The sequence below is a fragment of the Dermacentor albipictus genome, chromosome 3 (genome assembly GCF_038994185.2).
Source record: "Dermacentor albipictus isolate Rhodes 1998 colony chromosome 3, USDA_Dalb.pri_finalv2, whole genome shotgun sequence".
Classification (NCBI taxonomy): Eukaryota; Metazoa; Arthropoda; class Arachnida; order Ixodida; family Ixodidae; genus Dermacentor; species Dermacentor albipictus.
The window spans coordinates 22423037-22444265 of NC_091823.1; the positions used below are offsets into that span (position 1 = coordinate 22423037).

The following is a 21229-nucleotide window of genomic DNA, read 5'->3' on the forward strand; positions in this document are numbered from 1 at the left end:
TAGCCATCATTTATTTGGATCAATGTCCGCAAGTCTTTCTTCAAACTAATCTTGCTCTGCGCTTCTCTGACTTCAAACGATGCTCAACCAATGTCACCCTGCACCGCCTCATTTGTGGTTTTGTCGTGGGCTCCCAAAGCCAACCGGCCTATCGATCTTCGGTTAATTTCCAGCCCCGACAAGATATCCGATTTTAAGCACAGAATGTTCGGTGATCTACAGACTGACACTTAGCAAATCAAGGATTGTAAACAAGAAGAGGAAAAAGGAGAAGAAGGGGAAAATAAATACTGCGAATAGTGCGTTAGCAAATTTCTTGAAATAATAAAGGCTGTGCATTTCTTACAATGTCTTACCACCTTTCCCAATTGCACTTTAAACTTTATAAAAATAAAGAAAAACGGAATAATAACATACAAAAGAAAAATTTGCCTTAGAGAAACCGCCGCACTTACACAAAATCACATCATTTTAAAACATGTTACGCGAAATACACAAAAAAGGAATAGCACCCACGCGCTTGCGCGTAGCTTGCGTTCATCAATTGAAATGCCACTGTAATTTTATTTCTAGTCACGTCTATTTGGGCAACTCTGTGTTGCGTATGGCTTTTTGCCTTTGACTGTTCGTTATAACTTTGCTGCTCACTTGATCGACGCACATGCTTGGATAGCGCAGTTTGAAGCCATTAATGTGTCGCCGTAGATAATCGAACGTACCAAGGAATGTGAAAATTATTGTTCCAGTTAGATATCTGGTATTTTTTGAAATCCGCAGTAGCTAAGCAACTGTGTTTTCTAGCGCGGCCTTGATTACCTTTTAAGGAAGAAAAAGAAACAAGGGAGAGGGGAGGAGTGCGAAGCAATGCAGATGCGAAGCGCGTGTTCCTTGCGGTCCACACGAAAACTCTTCTTTTCCCAAAAACGAGGCAGTCGTTAACGACTTCCTCGTTCTTGTCTTCTGAGATCCTCATAGGAGCGAGGTGTCTTGATCTGAGAACTCAAGCCAGACGGCACGTCGGCCGGTCGCGAGCATTTCCTAGCATGAACGGCTTCCTTCGGGCCTTCGCAATAGATCGCAGTCCTGACGTGACCATGAAAGAAATGTACACGCGTGCACCACGCAGCGTGCATATTTGCTCATGCAGCTGGAGACGCGCCAGACCGCATGGAAGACTGGCCCACGAGGCAAACAATGACTTTCCGTGGAGAGACACGCCAAATCGATACCTTTCTTATCGGTGCCGCCGGCTTTGTCTCAGTAGCGCGCCAGAGGTCGTTACGGCGCATAGACGAGATCTAGCCGGGCACGCAAGCCACCGAAATGCCGTTACCATGACGACAGATTAAGTCATGTTGTGCATCTTTACCGATCTGTTTTTATTAGTATTTTTTACGAGGGCTTCTTTCTCTGTGCATTTTCGCATGTCGTAGTTGACCAGGACAGACCAGTATCTGCCGAAGGACGTAGTTGCTCCATGTGCTGCACTGTGCTACTTGGGTGGCGGCTACCTGTTGCGCAATCGCGGCCAAGTAAAGACAAGGGCACAGTTTCTCTATCTTACTTTTATGCGCTGCTAAATTTATGCGGTCTAACGGATTCGGCGTTCCTTCTAATCGACGTTCTATGTTTAACATTGTCTGTCCATAGACTATCATGGAGTCTCTCTCTCTCTCTCTCTCTCTTTGCTAACTACCCGCCGTGGTTGCTCAGTCGCTGTAGTGTTGGGCTTCTGAGCACGAGGTCGCGGGATCGAATCCCGGCAACGGCGGCCGCATTTCGATGGGGGCGAAATGCGAAAACACCCGATTTAGGTAAACGTTAAAGAACCCCATTCATTCATTCACAAAACTTTATTAGTATCCTGAAGCCCGGTCTTTTCAGACCGAGGCGGGCCGCGTCCACGTCGGCACCGCCAGGCCGAGCCTTATGGCGTCACCCCACGTGGTCGAAATTTCCGGAGTCCTCCACTACGGCGTGCCTCATAATCAGAAAGTGGTTTTGGCACGCAAAACCCCATAATTCAATTCTTTGCTACCGTCACCTCGTATACTGTCAAGTATACAGAAACTTTCTCATTTGGCATTCATTGTGCGGCGTATTTATTTTTAATTTACTAAGATAAGTAAGAAATTGCAATTTTACGCATCAAGCCCCTGCACTAGAATCCTTAAAATTCTTTCACTGAACTGCAGGAAGGAGAAGCAATTGTTGGGAAACATATTACGCAAACAGTGGTAAGATTAACCCATCTAAAACTACATTTATGATCTTCAGCTCTACCTCTAAAACTTCAACCTATTCTCCAGCAATTATGTTTCAATCACTAAATTAAATGCTGTTAAGCAATGTTCCTTCTGAGGCGTTATTATAGACTCAATATTAAAATAGTCTAAGCACATTTTGCACCTAAAACAAAAATGGCCTATGGGATAAGAATCCTAGTAAACGCGCTACGATACTTTAGCGGTCCTACTTTACTATCATTATACTACGCCTTCATTCATAACCATTTTACTTACTGTGTATCATCCTGGCGTAACACGTATCCCACACATTTACTTCCATTACAGCATTTACAGAACCAAGCCATCCGGTTAATTACCTTCCCTCCTTTCCGCGCCAACAACGCCATTGCACTCCTATGGGAATATAAAATCCTTCCGTTAACACTTATGGTTAAATATCACCTAAGCATCACAGTATTCAAGACTATAAACAACCTCACTCAAATTAATGTATTTGACAAGGTATGCCTTTACACCAGGTTTGTTACATCAGGAATAACACCAGGTTTGCTGCGAATAACAACCTTCTGCTACCAAACGTACGCAGTAACCTTGGGAAACACACGGCCCAATTTGCAGCTGTAGCATTCTGGAATAACATGCCTAACGATTTAAAACAATGCATATCCTTCGTTACATTTAAGAAGAAAAAAACTAATCATGTTTCTAATAGAAGGTTAACTTCACGATTCTCATGTTTACTAGTACTGTTTTGTTGTATGGGAATTATGTGGAATTACGCTGGCTGCCGTTCCACAGTCTATAGACCATCGTGAGAAGAGCTTTCGCAGTAGATCATCAAGATTGCAATAATAGCGCAAAAGACTGGACAAAGCAGAGCAGTCGCCGCAGGTGTCCGTGCCGTTCGACTAGTTTTTTTCGCATCTTTTCTGCTGCTATTACTCTTGATCTTCTACGAAATAGTCAAGCTTCGTACATTACTGCAAACTGAAGGGAAGAAAGAAGCAGTAATTGTGAACACGCGCGGAGGAATGTTAACTGACAGTCACAAGCGGTCCTACTGTCCAGTATCCTATCTATGCCCATTTTTCCTACGCCAAGTGTAAGGTAGCCAACTATGCGCGACCTTGGTAAATCGCCTTGTCTTTCTTCCAATCACCCACTATCTATCTATCTAATCTATCTATCTATCTATCTATCTATCTATCTATCTATCTATCTATCTATCTATCTATCTATCTATCTATCTATCTATCTATCTATCTATCTATCTATCTATCTATCTATCTATCTATCTATCTATCTATCTATCTATCTATCTATCTATCTATCTATCTATCTATCTGTCTGTCTGTCTGTCTGTCTGTCTGTCTGTCTGTCTGTCTGTCTGTCTGTCTGTCTGTCTGTCTGTCTGTGTCTGTCTCTGTCTGTCTGTCTGTCTGTCTGTCTGTCTGTCTGTCTGTCTGTCTGTCTGTCTGTCTGTCTGTCTGTCTGTCTGTCTGTCCGTCTGTCTGTCTGTCTCTGTGTGTCTGTCTGTCTGTCTCTGTCTGTCTGTCTGTCTCTGTCTGTCTGTCTGTCTGTCTGTCTGTCTGTCTGTCTGTCTGTCTGTCTGTCTGTCTGTCTGTCTGTCTGTCTGTCTGTCTGTCTGTCTGTCTGTCTGTCTGTCTGTCTGTCTGTCTGTCTGTCTGTCTGTCTGTTAACCATGTTCCGCGAGTGAAGTGTAAAAGTGCACTCATGTGAATCACCAGTGATGAAGTCTGCACCCGGCTGGATATACGAAGGGAAGCACAGCCCCGCACGTGACATGGACGCCAACTTACCAATGTCGTCGTCTCTGAAGGGCACGGGCCTTCGGTTGAGCCAGAGAAGCCGGTTGCCGTCTATCCGAAGATCGAACATGTTGTACAGCAGCGCCAGGAGTGGGGCCAGCGGGAACGAAGCTGCGAACAGCTGCCACGTAAGCAAGAACGAATACCAAGAGTTGACATCCGCGGTGTTGTACATAAGGCATTGTCAGACACATGTAGCGAAATAAAGAATTTAAAAAAAGCGTAGTGGAAGTACATATGAGCATTAGACAGTTGCTTCTCAGTCGTTAAAGGTTCTTCGGCCATGTTTAGTATCCTGTCCGTGATTTTTCTCCGGAGGCAGATCGTATCTCTGTGTTTCACCATGCGTAGAAGTCACTATGACCGTGACGTCTTCTTTAGATGCTTTGTGCGACTGGCCACAACGAACATTCGAGGAGATGGCTTGAGAAATCATCATGGTTGAGAACATCTATTCCATACACGTATAACGTAATCAAAGAAAGTATGAGGATCAGACACTAAATATTGAGAAAAATTCCAAAAGTGTCTGAGCAGAGTATAAAGTTATGAAAGGGTATAAAACCATTTTGCTATTTTCAACGTGCTTTCGCAATAGACCTGCCATGGTGGCTCAATGGCTACGCCGTTGCGCTGCTGAACACACTGCTGGTTCGATTCTCAGCTACAATGGCCGCATTCCAATGGGGAGCAAAGTTCAAATGCGCTCGTGTACCGTACTTTGGGTACCGGTTAAAGAACTCCAAAATTAATGCTGGTCCTCTACTACGGCATCGCTCATAACCAAATTTGCAGTTTCGGGACGTTGAATCCCACAATTTGAATTTCAAAATACGAGCCGTTGCACAAGCAACAGTTCTGCATCATGGAAGTGCATCATTGACCATGACCACGGCTGTACATGGTGTTCCACGAAACTTGAGCCAAACATTAAAAAATATGCAAATGCTACGTAGCTGGAAAGAACCAATGTAATGTTGCTTGCCGTCGCTTGGAGATATTCAGAGTATTTTCTTCATTCCATCTAATTAGATAGTTAGTCATAATTAATTAAACAACTTCTCAGATATTAAAATTAGATGCCAAGTGTCAATGAGAAAATTGTAAAGCAACATGAAAAGCTCCCGATACAGCTTTCTGTTGCTCAATACGTGCTACATAAAAGTATTTTTCAGAGCGTGAAAGAAGCCTGCGAATAAACGTAAAGTGCCTCGAGCGCCCAGTCGCGCGGCAATTTTGCGCGTACAGGGATTGTTTCCTCCAAATGTTCCCCCGAATTTTTTTTTTTACGACGCCGTGTTGTCTATTTACACTTTCAATTTCCCTGCACTCTACTGCCAATTTTCATGAACACTTCCTCCATTCTGTGTCCACGTTTTTCAAGTACAGCTATTTGTGCATTTTAGTGGGTCATTTAATTTCATCCATATTCCTGAGTCTTTCTTGAAAACTAATAAAAAGAGGAGCCACCAGTGCTCACAACGAAAACGTTTTGAAACCATAATCTCCACACTTTTTTTTTTGACATGATAGAAAGAGATGTTAGCGCACGAATTATACTGGTCATACTTACCGGCATTTCATTATAGGGGATGGAACAATAAACATCTTTTACATCGAATGAAAATTATGAAACACTCTGGCACGGCAATTTTTTAAGAAAGAAACATACAAAAGAAGGGTAAGATAAAGTCTTCCGACCTTTTCATATGAAAAAAGTAATTTATGTGTAAAGTGTTCAAGTTGCTCGAAAAACGGGGCGGGAGTTTTTTTGTCATGATTCTTCCAAACAATCATGTGTGTGATACGGTTGACTTCGCGTACTTGAACGGTGAATAATAGTTCTGGACAGAGCGTCAAATGACGGAGACAGTTTAACAACGGGAAACATTCTACGTGGCTCTTTTGCGCCTTTGTTATCCTTCTCCAGCGGAACGGCTGAGCAATAATGTTGACATTTCAAAGTCTAAGGCTCAAACCGTATAGAAAGAATCCTTAGAGTGGAGGACAAACTCCGTTTCCATTTTCTTGCTATAGCAGCCGACAAGGAATTGTCTCCTGCCAGCAAAATGTACGCTACAGTCTCTCTAAAGGAAACGTTTCTCGAATACAACTCACAGCGCAGTATAACGTCGACTCCTGATGTCCAGCGCTCGGCCTCGGGCTCGGGATCAAGTCGTAAAACCGAGAACAAGCGCGAGAAGCTCATAAGAGGACTTCGTAGGTTGAGACTCGCAGCTGACACGGAACACTTCGTCAGGGATACGGACATATGTCACCCGCGGTGCGCGCACGGTTGCCGAAGGCTTTCATAGCTTCGTGTTTCATAGCTACGCGTTGATGCTTGCGCAGAAAAGGTGATGTGCACAAAGTTATTCGCACACTATATAGTGCACCTTGTGAAGTGGCTAAGGTATTCTTTATAACATTCGATCCGTGCACCCGTGTACCCAGTGCTCACTGCCTCCTCATTTCCCTCTTCCCCTTTTCCATCATGCCAAGTGTAGAGCAGCAAACCAGAGTCATCCGGTTGGTCTCGCTGCCTTTACAATCCTTGCTTCCTCTCTGTCTGCTGACACGTCAGTATAATTGCAGCCACTCTAAGTCCCTTGATTCTGGGAGAAGCTGGGTGAACACGCCCAAAATACGCAAGCACCTCCGAAGACAACAACAATGCTGCTGTAAATGTCTATTGAACTGGCCCGTCAACTGGCGCTGAAGTACCCTGATTTTTCACTCATGACTATGGAAGCGCGAAAAGACGCAAGACGGTTGAAGAACGGGCGACGATTGTTTCCTGTCATTATTTTAGTAATGACATTGTCATTATGTCATGATTGTGATCGTGAGTGTTATTCTTATGATTACAGAGCTAAGGCCATTTTGTCGCTACGCCATTTATTATTAAAATTCATTTCGAATAAGTTCCTTATTTTTACAGCGTTCCTTAATTTGTGCTTATGATTCAAGGCTTTTTGTGGCGGTTTACGTCCGTAAATGCTAGAGAGAGTCTCCCCTCGCTCGAAAGACTTTACGTCGATGGCGAGCATAGTAGCTCCATTAGCAGCATGTCTGACACCTTGGCCTTTTGCGTTTAAGATTCCGGTAAAATACCAAAAATGACCGCTGACATGTTGGTGGCATAATCTCAGTCATGAAAGAAAAATAAATTCAAATTTAGACCAAAACAACAAAAATGCCTCCTAATCTTCATTTGTGTTTTACCATGTTTTGACGTCTCCCTTTCATGTAGACTACTTTACGGACCTGTCGGAAACGTAAGACTTAACTTTTTCATTCTCTACCTTACGGAAGTAAGTAGCTAAGTCATGGAAAATCGGGTTCTTAAGTATAGCGTATACGTAGCGCGTCACTCTCATTTCACCAACTTTCAATAGTCGTCAAAAGCGCTCGGGAAGAGATACGGAAAGGGGGTTTAAGATCTAGAGAGTAGCAAATATTAAAATATACCAGACGCATGTGCGGCAATCCATATTGGTCTAATTATATGCTAAGGATTGATTAATTGAAGGCAGGGTGAATAAAAAGTTCGCGTAGAAAGCTATTAGAGAATCGACGCAGCATTGAGCAGGAGCGTTCCGCAAGCTCCTCGTGGTGGTTACAACATCTTTGTTCAAAATCATGGCGGAGTCTCAGGGTGGTCTCTATGTGGGGGGTGACTCCCTAGAGCCAAGTGACAATTTTCAGTTGTTCCCCGAGCTCGGCGGCAGTGCTAAGTAAGACCTCCCAGGTAAGTTTCGAGGGGGCTGGCAAGAGCGTTTTGGAGGGAGGTGAACACCTACATCCCCAGAGGATGTGGTCTTGTGTTGCCAATTCGTTCATGTTACAATTTTGACATGTGGGGGTAAATTCCCCAGTAGTGATAATCGTCAGTCTTTGTGGACTGAGAAAAGAGTCTGTCTGAAGCTGGCGAAGGACGGTGGCTACGCTCTGGTAAGGTCCCGATGAGGCGCCGGTCAAGTGCGCCTTATTTACTATGGAGAATCAGCGAAAGCAACTTAAAGTCAAAGTGATTAACACAGAAAATGATGACTTAAGGATGCAAAGAGTACGCGTTTGTCGTCTTTAGCTGTATGCACGTGTCCCACGCACCAATCGCGCAATTGGATTTGAATCCCAAACATCATGTCGTTCTTAAAGACGGGTAACAGCGTTAACAAGAGAGGCACACTTTCGTTTCTTGTTGTTAGCGTTGTTACTTTTTTCTCAAAGCGTGAATCCCAACAAACTAGCTCGACTTGCTGCCTTCATAGCTTACAGTTATGATTGACCAACTTTTTACCAGGTACTGGCACGTGGTAATAAAAAAAAGTTAATAAGGGGAAATGAGACGTCCACCCAAACGTAGCTAAGGGCTACAAAGAAAACCCATACGGGTTCCCTGACAGAAAAGCCTCGCAGTTGAAGAAAATTTTTTCTTCAACTGCGAGGCTTTTCTTTAGAGGAACCTGTATGGGTTTCCTTTGTAGCACTTAGCTACGTTTGGGTGGACGTCTCATTTCCCCTTCTTAATTACTTCCCTCCACCTTGCGGGTTTCCGCAGAACTATTACGTCAAAAACAGTTGATTAAAAGTTGATCGACCCTATCACTCGTTGTCGAACGAATGCAGTGCGAGCCATTAGTTATTTGCACACCAAGTCAGCCTTTCTGCGCTTAACTTTGCCAGGATGACAGCGAAGAGGAAAATCATCCCGTGACCGTCTCCGCCCATGCTGCGCCGAACCTTACCAGCAAGTGGTGGTCGACGCGACGCGAAAGTGGGGGGGGGGGGTCGCCGTCCACTGCTTGGACAGATGCGCTCGGATGGTCGATGCGCAAGTTGGTCGCCGCTGTCGCCATGACGATTCATGGCCGCTCATTGATTGGTCCCGACTTCCGCACTCTCTGCCTCACGAATGCGCCCCGTGTCGTGCGAGAGAGAGGAGCCGCCGCTAATGCCAACACACCTGGACGCGGACCCCAATCAGTGTTTCCAATCGAACTAAATCGGGCTCTCGAGCGAGGCGGGCATATTGGGGGTAATGGTCAAGGCCTCGTGAACACTGGGCGGCCGGTCTTACAGCGCGTGCAACGAAATGACGATACCCGGCTGAAGTGCGCGCTGAAATTAAGTTTCGTTTCCATAAACCCGTGCCCTTAAATGCTATATATTTCGTGTTTGCATGCGTTGGTAAAGATACGCCGATATTTGAACTCAATGTACTTCACAGTATTTTCCCTTAGCAGCTTTTCCCTTAGACCCCAATACTCTTAGATCATGGCGACGAATATCTTGCGGGAATTCTGTGAAACGAAGCTCTTCTCCCGCGGCTCTATACGCACTGGTCACATCTCTTTCTATTTCAAGCGTGTCTTTAGAGTTCCCAGCACACAACACACAGCGCACGTAATGTTTTTCCCATAATTGACGCTAGCACGGATTTTCCTGCATACAGCACAGCTATCACCAAACACCAGTTTCCTTATATATTGTGCTCTGCGTTATTTCTACTAAAACGTCGCAGCGGGTCGCTAGGAATAACTTTGACTACGTAAGCTGCAGTTTCGATTGCAGGGTGTTGTTGCACACCGGTCTTACACTCCGCGAAACTACATCGATTGGTGATGGAGAACGACGAATGAGGACCCTGACGCCGGTGCTAGCGATTCGAAAAAAGCACATGTCTTCATACTTTACAACAATACAATCAAACAGGGACGGAGAAGGACACGAGAACGACAGGAACAAGGCGCTGATTTTTTATGAATCGGTATCAACTTGCCCAGTTTAATATTGTCCTATAAATCTTGGTCAAGGCTGTCATCCTTGTTAGGATGCTCGAACACTCTGTTTTCCAATGAGAGAAAGCCCGACATTTTAGCATTCCACACTCCACTATACTAACTCACCGATTGTTGAACTCTACACATTCTCTAGAGACTTCTCACAAATTAGCAAAATTTTCCTTCCCCACAAAGCGCCGAGCGTAAACACCAGCGTCTCCCCTCAGCGTGTGTAGAACAAACTAAACTTTTCCAGGGGTATCTGTTGCTTGGCGAAGATGTATTTTTTTTATTGTAATATAAAGACGAAGGAAAAAAAATGGCTGTGGCTTAGGTAAGGTTAAGCCCAGGATGCGAAGCATACTAGCCTTTATTTTAGTTGTTGAACCACTGTTTAGCCTGGTGAACTGCTGTTGCTTGGCTATATTTGGTTCGGCTAGACGAAGAAACAACTCATGCATTACTTCTTCGCCTTCACGAGTGGAACGCGACAGCGTTCCCGTCGACCCGCCAAGGGGTGTAAGACAATGGTCTACAGGGCAGCGACTACGCGCCCCGCATTGGACGCGGTGAGCGTCGAGCAAAGCAGCGTTCGGCGCGGCAACGAAATGTGCGCCTGAGCAAGAGACGCACGCCTTGGAAACAGCTCGTTTCTAAGGCAACACCGCATTCACTAGAGGCGCTTTTGTACCGCTTTGAAGCATCGTACTCGTGGCTCAGCGGGAGACGACTTCCGGCCACCGAGCGTGACGGACGTGTGCTTCATGGGCTCCCAAGGAGCGGCTTTAGCGGCCCAGCCGGGTCGCGGTATCAGGAGCACTGAAATGCCTGCCCAGGATTATGAAATGGTTGTTCCCCATCTGCCATCAGGTTCGAGTGTTTTGAACACAGTATTTTTGCATGGTGATGTCACCGCCAGGCCATATCGCGTCGAGCATTTTCGCGACGCCCTAGCGCGTCTGTCATTGCTGCCGGATGTGGTTGCCCTTGGGGCATATCAGATGAACCACCTGTGGGCCGTTACTTTCAACAGCGAAGGAGCGAAGGCAAAGATTCTGCAGGCCGAAGCTTTCAATGTAAAAGACCACCGCTGCGTGGTTATTGACCCGACCAACCGAGGTGTCAGGCTGAAGCTGTTTTGGCTGCTCCACGGCGTGCAAGACGACGACGTGCGAGTGGCATTAGCAGCGTTCGGAAAAGTGACTGAAATAACCCGCGATAAATGGAGGGTTAAAGGCTGCGTTGACAAGGCTTCAACAACACGGTCGGTTACACTGAAACTGAAGGTGGGTGTTACCATCGAGGACTTGCCCCATCAGTTGCGTGTTGGTGAGGACGTTGCTCTCGTCCATGTTCCTGGGAGGGCTCCGCTCTGCCTTCGGTGCCGTGGAAAAGGACATATACGCCGTGAGTGTCGGGTGCCACGCTGCGGGCTATGCCGGCGTTTCGGCCACGATGAGAGCCAGTGCGTGCGTAGCTACGCTAATGTTACGGGCCAGGCACGAAATGATGAAGTGGCCGAACACATCATGGATGAAGCAGACGCGGTTGAAGCAACCCACGGAAGTGAGGGAGATGATGCCACCAAGGAGTCAACATCCAAGGAAACCGCACCCGCACCCCTTGCAGATACCAGCCAAGCCGGTAAGGACCAAACCCAGCCGGCCGTCGCATCAAAGCCAGCGTTCCTTCCGGAAAAAGCGGATAGCGTGACAGCTGTAAGCCTGGTTACGACTGGGCAGCAGGGCGACAACCAGGAAGACGCCGATACCGAGATGCCCGCCGCGTCAAGTGTAGCAGTGAAGCGGGCTCACGAGGATTCGGATATTCAGGAACCGAGATTGGTCGGTGAACGCGGCGAGGAGCCTCCGCCGAAGGCACCTTCAACGCGCCGCGGACCGTTCAAGCCCAAACCGAAATTGCCACCGGAACGCAGTACTGCGTCTGCTCTCCCTCCGCCTTAGCGGAGGCTACCTTTGCCACAACGGTTGAAGCCCGGTCTTTGATCGGGTCAGTACTAAGCTCAAACGCCTTAATGGATATGGTTTCACTCTGTTTGATGTGTGAGTAGTCTGATCGGCGTCTCCCTTTTCCTTAGATGGCTACCAACCTCACGTCCAGCCTACGTGTTGCTACGCTTAATGTAAGGGGCCTGTCGGCGCGTAGAAGGCAACTGCAACTGAACCGCCTTCTGCTGGAAAACGAAATAGATTTGCTCGCGGTTCAGGAAACTAAAATTGAAGACGAAGAACAAACAGACAGAATGGTAGCGGTCTATCGTAGCAGATATAGCGTTTGCGTATGTCATGCTGTTGGAAGAGCGGGTGGATGCGTTATTTTTTTAAGAAATGGTATTGGGGCTGTTGATACTGTGTTCTCGTGTGAAAGTGGGCGCCTTGTAATGTGTGATTTTGAATCGGATGGAGTGGCTTGGAGAGCTGTGTGTGTATACGCTCCGAATGCAATTGCTGAAAGGGAGAGTTTCTTCCGACAGGTGAAGCCTGTCCTGCTTACTGAAAGGCGGGTGATCTTGCTTGGCGATTTCAATTGCGTCTGTAGACCAGAGGATAGGACAACAAGCCGTTCCTTTCGAGATCGGAGCGCCGAGTTACTGTCCGAAATTGTAGGTGAGCACGACCTTGAAGATGTAGGCTTGATATCGACGCATGAAGGCCGGGCAATGTACACTCACTTTCAGGGAGGCAGTCATGCTAGATTGGACCGTATATATGTTCCTGTCGAATGTTCGCTGTTATGTTCTGACTACCAGACGATCTATGTCTCTTTTAGTGATCACTGCCTAGTCATGGTTACAATCGGTACGAAGAGAATAGCTGCGAAATTTAATTGGGACTTGTGGAAGTTTAATGATAAATTACTGGAAGATGAAGAGTACGTGACTAAAGTAAAGGATTATATAGCGAACATGCTGCGAAGTAACTCCGGAAGTTTTATGCAAGTATGGGAACAGTTCAAATGCGATATTAAAATAGCCGCTATTGATAGGTCATGTGCGCTCCGGCGAAAAGAAAAACAACGAGTTAAAGAGCTGCAGAGTGCTCTAGATTTTATGCTAAGTACGGAGTGCTACGAGCCGGGATTGTTCACAAGGGAAATTAAAGAGACTAAAACTAAGCTCGAGGCAATAGACGAAGAAATGTACCGTGGCGCAGTGATAAGGGCGCGTAACGAGAAACTGTGGTCCGGAGAGACGCCTACCAAACGCGCGCTCAGTGATGAAAAAAGGCACGCTTTGTCGAAAGAGATAACGGAAATATGCTATCAAGACGAAATCACAAATCGAAGAGAAATAATCAAACAGGCATTCGTCGAACATTACACAGATATTTTCAGCCTTAATACTCCGGACACTGACTACTTCAGAACAGAATTCCTATCGCTGATGCCGAGATTAGAGGATGACCTTGTGCACGCTCTAGAAGCCAATATTACGGCTGAGGAAATTGAATCAGTGATTCTGGAGCTTAGTTCAAACAAGTCACCTGGGCCAGACGGTCTCGGTGCATCTCTATATAAAGCCTTTAGAACAGAAATGGCAGTCGCACTTGAAAGACTAATTAGTGAATTCTTTGAAACGAAAACAAGTCCTCCATCCTTCCGAGCGTCCCACGTAGTACTAATTCCTAAAACGACTGATCCGATTAAGTTACATTCTGTTGAATCATACCGTCCCATCAGTCTAACAAACGTGGACTATAAGATATTCATGAAGATTTTAGCTCGTCGCCTTCAAAGTGTTATTAAGTCACTTGTAGGGCCACATCAGACATGCGGCATAAAAGGCAGGTCAATCTTTACCAATGTTCACACAGCTAGAACTGTCCTTGAATGCTGTGACGGAACGTATGGGCGCGTGGCCATGTTGCAATTAGATCTCCACAAGGCGTTCGATAAAGTCGTACATGAAGTTCTGTTCTTGATCCTAGACCATATCAATGTTGGAACTGTTATTACAGAAGGTGTTAAAATGATGTACAATGGTTGTATAGCGAAGCTGATAATTAATAGGCAGTTAAGTGATGGTATTCCTGTGCTGTCGTCTGTGAGACAAGGCTGCCCTTTATCCCCCCTGCTTTTCGCTCTCTACCTCGAGCCCTTTTGTTTGCGGCTGCTGAAGAGCCCAAACATTCGGGGTTACACTTTTCATAAAACTGAAGTTCGAGTTTTAGCATATGCTGATGATGTAGCAGTGTTTTGTACGGACCATGACAGTGTTAAAGCAGTTGTACAAGAGGCTGTAAAATTTTGTACTGCAAGTGGAAGTGCTATTAACTGGAACAAGTGTCTTGGTTTTTGGCATGGGAATTGGCAATACAAGCCCGAGACTTTTTGTAACATGCAATGGGCAGTAACTCCAGGCACCTACCTAGGTGTCCCCCTCGCACATTATCGAGATAGCAAAGAATATTGGGACAATGAAGTAGTGCGAATGAAAACCCAGACCGGCAAATGGGGAGGGCATAAATTTTCAATGTTTGCAAGAGCCACAGTGTGTAATTTGTTTTTAGTCGCGAAAATCTTTTATGTGATGCAAGCGTTATGTCTGACGAGGATGTCTGTGCAAAAGCTACATAGAGTATTTGCGATGTTCATTTGGGCTTCAACATGGGAACGTACAAGTCGTAGTAATCTGTTCCATAGAGTGTTGAATGGGGGGCTGGGGTTGTCACATTTGTTCCTCAAACAGATTGTAAGCAGGTTTCTTTTTTTGCGTGATCAAAAGGATGCTTTTCTGAGAACAATGATTCAAGCTAGACTGCGTGATTCATTGCCTGATTATGTAGTGTCGTCCATGCATACGGGGCCAATGCCTTTAAGTGCTTTTTTGCGTGAAGTGGTCGCATCTTTCCGAATACTAAAAGCAAGATTTTCCAGTGAATATTTGGCCGTTGTTACTAGTAAGAAGTTGTACAAAGATCTTGTTGATGTATTCTTGCCTGTACCGTTGTATCGTACAGTATTTGTTTTAGGTTCAGAACGAGATGTTCTCAAGAGAGTTAAACGAATGCCGGTAAGAGCTTCTGTTAAATCTTTCTTTTTTCAACTACATACAGGCACTCTCCCAGTGAAACCGTGGCTGCAAAGCAAAGGCATTTTTGTACCTTGGTCTGTGAATTGCTTTATATGCAATAAACCGGAGACGATTGAGCATATCTTTTTGGACTGTCATGACGCAGTGTTTTTGTGGGATATTCTAAAACGTAGCCTTAAAAAGGAGTTGCCCTTAAGTGCTTTCGGAATACGCTTCCTGCCATGCGCGGAACCAGAGGGAGTGCCTGTCGATCTGTTAATGCTTTTGTGCATGCACAGTGTGTGGCGAACGCGCATGGATATCAGACATGAGCGCATTGTTCAGGCCCCTGCACATGAATATTTCATTGAAAGTGTGTTATATATACGCGAATTTTTCTGTGCACAGAGTGACCCTCCTGATTGGCTAAGTGCTTTGGACAAAGTGACTAGCCTACATCGTTCTTATCACACCACACTGATCCGGCATTGAGTAGTTGTTTTTATGACCATGTAATACTCACATTGTACCTTCTTTTGCCAAGCCGGTAATAAAAAAAAAAAAAAAAAAAATACTCGTGGCTCAGTGGTAGCGTCTCCGTCCCACACTCCGGAGACCCTGGTTCGATTCCCACCCAGCCCGTCTTGCAAGAGTTGAGCCAGAGCCACTTCTCCTCTGTCGTGACGTCACGGTGTCACGTGATTTCATGGCGACACCGCCGCGCCTGAGGAGCTGGGTTCAGCTCTCGTAATATGCTCCGCATAAAAGAACGTTTTGCGTTGACTCATGACTGCGGCTGATCCCTCTTTCCTTTTCTAGTTTTGACTACCATATATGGATATCACATACATTGCACAGGTTGTCAGAATATCAAAAGCCGTTTTCGCAACATCACTTCGTGAGAAATGGTGCCGGCCCACTGTGCCAGTCAAGAATATAGCAGAGGCGCCGGCAAGTGAAGCAATTCTTACGAAAGAAAAAAAAAAGTTTTGTGAACGGGACCTGCGACGCTGTGAACCGGAAGGGAAGTGGGCGCTCACCATCAGGTATCCGTACTGGATGATCTTCTCTGCGAACTCATCCCTGCGGAACTCGGGATCGTCTTGCTTGTACAGCTCGCGCAGCAGGAAGTGCTGGTCGGAGACCTTCTCGTCCGCCACCCTGTACATGATGCCCCACTTGCGGAGCACCTTCTTCATCAGCCTGCACAGGCGCCGGCCGCTTGTGTGTCACCAAACATTTGCACTTGTGTGGTACGCTTGGTGCGATGATCCGCGCAGTTGCTTGCAAACAGTTATTGAGACACATCTCGAGTCTCCGCGCTCAGTGCGTTCCATTGTTAAAGGGAGCACTCAAATGTGCGCTTATTACTTTGCTGGTGTCCCATGTGCAAGTGGCTGCGGAAGCAATATCAGTGCTCGGCACGGGTACGTCTAAAGAAGTCAGTGTTACCGACCGCAAGTTATCTGCTGCAAATACAGGCAATTGTGCTCTTGCGGGAGAGCAAAATTCGGACATGCGCTGCACACAAGTGTTCGTTTTGTACTTGCATGAATAATGTCCTCACATGCTACTGCAAGTTGACTGGACGTCATATGACAGAGGTCTCGCTTTACTATAAAAGTTGCGGCATGATTTTGGCAAAACGTATAAGTATCATGGAATGAAACTACTTGGGCCCTTCAAATGATTTTTCATTTCGTTTCTTGCGCTGTAATAGGAAGTCAGATTTCACGCAGTTCTGCATTAGTATACGAATTTTTATCTATATTTTATTCCTTCTTCTATCGCATTTTATTTTCCTACTCTTTTCTCCAGCACAGGGTAGCCGGCTGGTAATCACTGCGCACCAAACTATAACGCGTCACCCCTCATGTAAGGGGAGTAGGAGGAGCATAGGACTACTTCAATTTTTTTTTACTACACAGTTCCTCGGGTTTGAAGTAGTAAAGGCAAGGCGCAGAAGACCAGGACTCAGGAAGAAGAACACAAAGGACAGCATGACTTGCATGACAGCATGACAGCACGACTTCAAGCATAAACCAACTAGCCCAAGCAAGAGTTTTACTTGAGCAAATTCCTCGGGATCGGCCCACATTTTCACACTGCACATACCCACATGAACGGGCCACATTTTTAGACTGCCCCTACGCACGGCTCTAGATTGCACTACCTTCGAGATCGGACCACATTTTTAGACTGCGCTATCACTGAAATCGGCCCACGAAGGATGCTGGAAACACACATACCCGATACGAAAAAGGGGTGTTCATTGGTAACTCACTAAGATAGTGTCTTTAAAAGCTAGTTTCGTCTCCACCGCAAAATGAGCCTAACAGTGAGGGTGCCGTCAGCCACACTCCTAGTGCTTTTCTTTTACTTGTTCTTTTCATGCATTGCGCACATCTCCCTGAAGTTTTCTTGTATTCTCTTTCTCTTTTTCACTTTTCCTTATGCGGCTGAAATTACAAATAGCATGAAATTACGCGTTGCTTGGGATGAAAATAGCCACAGTTGTACGGATCGCATTTAGTTCATCTATCTCTACACTAAATGCGGCACTAAAGCTTCGTTTCACGTAGCTTCCAACACATGTGTTGGGTATGCATAATTTTTATCATTTTGTTAAATATATTTTTCGTGCTTGGGTCTCCTACAATCCGCCGTCAAATAATTAGCGTAACTTAACGCTGACGCCTGTTCCAATCACCTTGCTCCCTTAGCTGTGCCCCTAATTTCGTTTCTAAATAAAGAAGGACGATTTACCTCTACTCGTTTCAACAAAGGGTCGCAAGAGCACCGTATACGTAGGTAACGCTCGCTAGCAGTATGAAAGGGAACACGAAATTCGTTTTCAAGCAACTATTCATCGTGACGCACTGCCGAGAACCTGACAACGTACGTATGGATCATGTATAAGCTTCACTCTGAATATAATTTTACTTCGGTGTAGAAGTTCAGCCGAGGGCTATGACCTCTTGAAAGCGAACTTTGACTTTTTCCTGATACGTTGCCTGCTGAGCCTATTTCCTGGCATATTTAATGCCACGCCTTCTTTTTTCATTTCCTACATCAATGGCCAGAAGACCCGCTAATGGCAACCACTCCGAGACACTGACCGGGTGCGCGCGTGCGTCCGATGCTGTGCAGTGCTGCGCACAAAGCAGTACACGGGTGAGCGTATCTGCACGGAGCAGCACGCTTCGGGTCTTACGGCCAGATGACGTCGTAGCAGAACTTGGGGAAGGGCTTGACGATCATCAGGATGAGCAATTGCAGGGACAGCAGGGACATGCACGTGTCCCTGCCCGGGTGGCCGCACCGGTCTTTGAATTGGTCGCCCAGTCCGAACAACCCCGACCGACCCTGAGTGAGAGCGGAGTGGTCGCTCAACATGGAGGCAGATATACAGTAACAGAAGAAAATGTACACACCATGTAGTGAAGTTATGTGTTGCGTAAAAGTCTTGGGGCTGTAACCACAGCCAAGCGTTAAACCATACCCCCACAGAGCGTTACGTGCGCGTCTGGCTACGCACCTACATTGTACGTGTGTAAAGGGAAAATCAGACATCCACCCGTTCGTAGCAATTGCTACAAAGGAAACTCATACGGGTTCCTCGAAAGAAAACCCTAAGAGCTGAAGAAAAATTCGTCGTGGTCCGGGACTCGAACCCGGCACCACCACCTTTCCGGGGCAGCCGCTCTACCATATGAGCAAACCAGGCCTCTAGCAGATTGCAGGGCGAAATCGAATTTGTCAACAACACGAAGCAACGGCAAATGTTTGACGTAGTAGTTGTGCGGAAACCCGCAAGGTGCAGAGGTGTAGAGGTTCTGCGGAAACTCGCAAGGTGGAGAAACCCTTGCGGGTTTCCGAAGAACTACTACGTCATTGTACGTGTGTGCTATACGTACGTGTGCGTTAGTGCGTGTGTGTTGTACGCGACTCGCGCGGCCAGACGCGTGAGTGGCTGCAGGTCTGCATGTGCCAGTTGTCGGCGTACGCGTCTGGGCGGTAAGTCATATGTGTGCGAGTCCAGAGCAACCGGCGCTCAAACAGCGGCCAAAGCGGTTCGCACGCCTGTCCAATGGATGTAGACGGTATGACTGACCAGCACTTGTATACGGGTTGCGCACTGTGCTTTGATGCGTTGGCAGGACCTCCTGAGAATTTGCTCGCGCGCTTCGATGCGGCTGTAGTGGCGGCAAAAGCAACGAGCGCCGGAGCTTATGGTAAAGCGTATCGTGAACCACAGTCGCCCTTTCCACATTCAGACACGCGCTGCCGGACTCCAAAACGCGTGACCAGCAAAATAGCTAGAGGGGTGCGCTGTACTTCGTTCGGTTCGCTGCTCTCACCAACCGTAACCATGCGCCTTTGCGCCCCTGCATGCACATGCAAAAAGCTGCATACTATTAAATAAATGTCGCAGTTTCGCCCGAAAGGCGAAGCATCGATTGAAGTAGCAAATTATCAGATAGTTATACGAAGTAAGCATATTTGTTATCTCGGCCGTATAAACTTGCCCACACTAGCTTAATAAATACGCAAATAACAAGTATGGTGTCACGTGCGCACAGGCAAACATGAACACATCTCCCTCGATAGCCGCGGACACTCGCTGCAACGGCCTGACGTAGGGTCTGAAGTGTTTTATTAATAATAATATAAAACCCTGGCATGAGGAACAGTGGCAGCAGCAGTGAGCGAATTGCCCTTCGCGCTGCCTCTCGCTTCAACGTGAACTAAGCAGCGAGAACACAGCGCACACGAAGCGAACCGCCCTCGGCTCGCCTGGTCGCTGCACCCACAGCAGATGGCTTTCCAGATAGGGCCCGCGCGTCCACGCTCAGTCGCGCCGCACTCAACCCGTGCTAAACCCGCTGCTGGGGTGCCTCGAAGTCCTCCTCGCCTGAGCGACGGGCGAGGAGTACATCGAGGTACCCAACCCGCTGCTACCCGCTGCCGGAGTGGAGCTAGCCCCGCTTCCTTGTGCGCGATGGAAGACGGCACGTTTCCTTCCCACCTTCCTCCGTGGCGCGCGTCAGATCGAGCGTCACGCTTCTCGGCTCACCCTTGCACGCTTTCACTTGCACCTACAGCATTCGGCGCGCAGCGGCGATGTTATCGAATTTTCGCTTTGTACGGATATCACGGCGACGCCGACGGCGGCAGTTCGCCTGGAATGTCCATATAATTGCGCAGTAACAATTAAACTTGTCTACAAAGACAAAACAGGGGATGTGGAATGTGTTTGCGCGAGGAAAGTCATAGCAGAGCCACGACATTCATTTTATTTGTTGACTTTTGAAAATGTCATATCAGGCAGCGAAAGCAGTCCACTCAACGGAACCGGATCACCAAAAAAGAAAGAAAGTGATTATGTGCAATACGAAAGGACAACTGATGTAATTGCACGGTGCCGTGTATTTGAACGCACATAAAATAGTTCGCTTATTAGGCGCCCATGGATGCAAGAAGAAACCTGGGTTGTGGAGTTCTACGCTTGACCTCTTTATCTAGCAGGCTGGATGACACGCAGGCAATTGTAAGCGCAATGATCCGTACATGGGGTCGGTGTGTGTGTTCAGGACGCACAGTGCAAATAAGCATGACAGATATTTCCGCTTGTTTGAACACGATGTTCTCACTTTTCTACATTAAAGCCTTGGCATTGATGAGCAACTTCAAAGTTAAATAATAATAATATTTGGGGTTTTACGTGCCAAAACCACTTTCTGATTATGAGGCACGCCGTAGTGGAGGACTCCGGAAATTTTGACCACCTGGGGTTCTTTAACGTGCACCTAAATCTAAGCACACGGGTGTTTTCGCATTTCGCCCCCATCGAAATGCGGCCGCCGTGGCCGGGATTCGATCCCGGGACCTCGTGCTCAGCAGCCCAACACCATAGCCACTGAGCAACCACGGCGGGTAACTTCAAAGTTAGGGACGCTCATTACAAACACAGTGAGTGCTATAAATAAACGTTTTCTGTGTAGGATGATGGGTGCGCTTGACATTTTCGTCCCCCGCTTCATAGGAGATGTATAAGAGATGGCTGCAAGAACGATGTAAAGCGAACATTTACATACTGTGGTAGCGCATCTTTCCAGCATGTTTTAGTCGCAGTGTGACATCTAATAATAACACTGTATTATTATGACTCATAAATCGGACTATCATTCATAGGCAACGTAAGCGCAACAAGTGCACATATGGCTTTGAGCTTATATAGTTCACGTAGATCGTTGAGTGTTCGTATTGCGATGTATGATTGCATGTGCATGGTGCATGAATCGCGTGCTAGTTAAGCAAGCGACGCCCCAA

The 21229-nt window shown here is 46.6% G+C and overlaps 2 protein-coding genes across 2 annotated transcripts in view; one reads left to right on the forward strand and one right to left on the reverse strand.

The window, feature by feature from the left end:
• The window catches only part of LOC135903914 (anoctamin-7-like), an 89830-nt gene that overhangs the window by 25590 nt on the left and 43011 nt on the right, over nucleotides 1-21229 (reverse strand). The window contains exons 13-15 of the mRNA XM_070534901.1: nucleotides 18111-18262; nucleotides 15937-16099; nucleotides 4070-4199 (exon numbers count right to left, since the gene is read on the reverse strand). Coding sequence (XP_070391002.1) covers nucleotides 4070-4199; nucleotides 15937-16099; nucleotides 18111-18262 — 445 coding nt within the window. The remainder of the gene's footprint in view (nucleotides 1-4069; nucleotides 4200-15936; nucleotides 16100-18110; nucleotides 18263-21229) is intronic.
• LOC135914405 (uncharacterized) lies at nucleotides 10601-15549 on the forward strand. Its single transcript, XM_065447244.2, has one exon. The coding sequence runs from the start codon at nucleotides 10629-10631 to the stop codon at nucleotides 11826-11828; it is 1200 nt and encodes a 399-aa protein (XP_065303316.2). The 5' UTR covers nucleotides 10601-10628; the 3' UTR covers nucleotides 11829-15549.